Here is a 3274-nt window from a genome sequence, read left to right on the forward strand (position 1 = left end):
GGGACCTCAGACCTGGGCTCCCCGGGCACCCCGGGCACGGGCGGCCGGCGCAGCTCTCTGCAGACTGCCCTCTCCCCTGCCAGCGAACCCACGTTTCTGAAGTTTGGGGTGAACGCCATCCTCTCCTCGACGCCCAGAACAGGTAAGTGAAGGCAGAACGCGGAGGGCCCCTTCAGGTGCTTTCCGGACCGAGTTTCCTTTGCAGAGCAAGTACCCGCGCGCGCATCTGTGCACACCGGCGCGCAGGAACCCCGAAACCCCGCGCCGGGCAGGGGGAGCCCGAGGTCCACGCAGGAAGAGCGGGCTTGGCTGCCCCACCCCCAGAATGAACTCGAGCCCCGCGGCCCAGCGCACGCCTGGCGCCTGCCTTTCTGCTCTCCGACTTCTAGCTGTTTTCCTGTCCGAGAGGAGGCATTTGCTGAATTATCTAGCGCCTGGCTCTGCCAGCTTCCTTCTACTCACTCCGGCCCCCGGTCTCCGCCGTGGCCAGGACGGAGGGGGAGAGGGGGCGGCGCTGAGGGCCGCTGGGGGGAGGAGCGTTCGGGGACGAGCCTGCCTCAGGAAGATTCCGTTTACTCCGCCAGCGCGTTGGAGAACGGTGCCCACGGAACCAGCCCCAGAGTCGGCCGGGTCGTGCGCTCAGTGTGCTGCGCGCTAATCCAGTCCGTAATCAAAGTCTCCGTCTTCCTCCCCGCTCCTAGAAACCTCCCCCGCCCTACTCCCGAGCCTGCCTCCCAAGACGTTCGCCTTTCCCTACTTCGAAGGCTCCTTCCAGCCCTTCCTCAGGTCCTCGTATTTCCCAGGTAGGTCCTCTCCGTGTCCGGGGGAGGCTGCCCCGCCGCTCCCCGCCCGGAGCCGTATTTCTCCGTCCACCCCTCGGGGTTACGCTCTGGTTCAGAGGTTGCGAGGCGTACAACATTCACGAATCCGTCGCGCCAATTTGATGCCCTATTTAGCACAAGCACTGACTGCTTGACACTTTGCACCAATTCCCTGCTCTACAAATTAGCCAGAATTGTCATGGTCCCAATTTGAGGCGGTCCCCTTCCCGGCGAGGAGCTGTTGGCATCCCTTCACGCCACCGTTTTCCCACAGAGCCGGTGCGCCGGGCCACGATTCCTCACAAAGGTTTCAGCACCATGACCAATCGGTCAGCTCCTCCGGGCTGCCACACACAGACCGGCCCTCGCCCCTCCACGCCGCCCGCCGGAGACACCTACCAGCCGGGGCTAATTTCTCTTTAGGACTCATTCAGGAATGGGGCTTTTCACAAGACCACATGGGGTGCCCTCTTGTGTGGGGTGCCAGGGGTCGCCCGGAGGAGGAGGAGGAGGCCTAGATCTTCCCCTCACCCCCACTTTCAACTTCCAACCCGATTTCCCAATCCCGTCTCGTGCCCCCCCACCTTGCCGTATCTTTTTAAAGAGCCTGGGTTTGCAAACTAAGAAGCACCTGGAGAGGGTCCCTGTCAAGGTGGGGGTGTGTGAGGGGGGAGAGAAACACCTTACACAGTGTGCACCAGGTTTTCATCCTGGGCTATCACTGGATCAGAAACCCTACAGCTGGTCGAAACTCCCAGGGAGAAGGGGGGGACCCTACAGAGAGAGAGGCCGGCTCGGTCTGGGTGGGTAGCGCCCAGGCTGCACTCCCAGATATCAGCAAAAGAAACCTTGGTTGATTTTTTAAACGGGGAGAGAGAATTCACCCCCCCACACACCGTTCACGCTCCTGCTGATGAAGGAATGTGCTCCTTTTCTCCCTATCCCAGCGCACTAACAAAAACAACCCCAGCTTTATAAATAGCTTTTCATGTCCATTTAATGAGAACGATTCTGCCGGGGAAGCCGATGCCATCAGTGGTCTCCCAGTGGTCTTGGCCTGCCGTTGTGTTTAGTTTGAAAGTGTAAATCTCTTTTGTGCCAGTAATATATGGCTTTCGCTGCTTGTCCACAGTCTTTTTCTGTTAGTTCATTACTACACAATTACCATTCACGCTTCATTAGGGTCTCTGTTTCTTTTTGTTTTTCTTTTTCTCTCCCTTAAAGCGAAACTCTCCCCCTTTTTACCATGCCAATAGCCATTGGGAAGCGGTCACTGTGGTAATTAGCTGCCACTTTTCATGTATTCGGGCGGAATTCTTCCCGTTTTGTGGGGGAGGGGAGGAAAGATTAATATTAAAAAGATGAATACTGATTAGATTTTTTAAAAAAAGAATCCAAAAGCGGATTTTCCTCTCATTCTCTCTCTCTCAAATTGGCGAAGGACCCTCTGCATTGAGAGAATGCATAAGCCACCAAGGTGATCCAAGTTTGGGGTAGGGTTTCAGTTTTATTATTTCTGTTGCTATTCTATGGGGTCCACACAGGTTACTTTCCCTGATACCCTGAATGGAGAAGCTCCACAGGGGGCTGCTGGGGACTGGTTTCATGGTTTCCCTAATCCGGGTCTGCACGGTTGAAAGGCAAAGTCATTTGGGCGGAAAGCGCCTTTCACTGCTGCAGGTTGCAGGTTTGGGGGGTTCTGCAGGGGGAGAGAAAGGAGGGCTTTAAAGAGATGAAGGCGTCCGAGGAGGGGGGGAGCTCGGGACGGGGGACCCTTGTTCTCACCGGCCTCTCCGCTCGCAGCGTCCTCCAGCGTCGTGCCCATCCCAGGCACCTTCTCTTGGCCGCTGGCCGCCCGCGGGAAGCCGCGCCGCGGGATGCTGCGCCGGGCGGTGTTCTCCGACGTGCAGCGCAAGGCGCTGGAGAAGATGTTCCAGAAGCAGAAGTACATCAGCAAGCCCGACCGCAAAAAGCTGGCAGGCAAGCTGGGCCTGAAGGACTCGCAGGTGAGGGCAGGTGCTCCGCAGCTCCGGTGGGCTGCACGCCCTCCTCCGCTTCCGGGCGATCCATCGGGAGGGCTCTCGGAAACAGAGTGGGCCGCTTCCGCAGAGGGGGAAATTGCGGCCGAGTGCAGGATGCACGCTCTCGTGGGCTGGGTGTCCCAGCAGAAAGAGGGTCAGGGAGGTGGAGCGTCCAGTGGAGTGGAAGTCACTTCCGTGGATGCCGAAGGAGCCAGCGCGGCGCCCTCCCGGGCCCCAAGTCCTCCCAGGCCGCGCTCACCCGCTCCGCGCTCTTCTCTCCCGCCCCACGACCCAGGTGAAAATCTGGTTCCAGAACCGGCGCATGAAGTGGCGAAACTCCAAGGAGCGCGAGCTCCTATCCAGCGGGGGCTGCCGCGAGCAGACGCTGCCCACCAAACTCAATCCGCACCCGGACCTCAGCGACGTGGGCCA

General features: G+C 59.1%; 1 protein-coding gene across 1 annotated transcript in view; it reads left to right on the plus strand.

The window, feature by feature from the left end:
- The window catches only part of Dbx1 (developing brain homeobox 1), a 4728-nt gene that overhangs the window by 997 nt on the left and 457 nt on the right, over positions 1 to 3274 (plus strand). The window contains exons 2-5 of the mRNA XM_019206969.1: positions 2 to 142; positions 702 to 803; positions 2625 to 2827; positions 3138 to 3270. Of these exons, the coding sequence (XP_019062514.1) occupies positions 2 to 142; positions 702 to 803; positions 2625 to 2827; positions 3138 to 3270 (579 nt within the window). The remainder of the gene's footprint in view (position 1; positions 143 to 701; positions 804 to 2624; positions 2828 to 3137; positions 3271 to 3274) is intronic.

The sequence above is a fragment of the Fukomys damarensis genome, unplaced genomic scaffold (assembly GCF_012274545.1).
Source record: "Fukomys damarensis isolate Sample0158 unplaced genomic scaffold, DMR_v1.0_HiC HiC_scaffold_16, whole genome shotgun sequence".
Classification (NCBI taxonomy): Eukaryota; Metazoa; Chordata; class Mammalia; order Rodentia; family Bathyergidae; genus Fukomys; species Fukomys damarensis.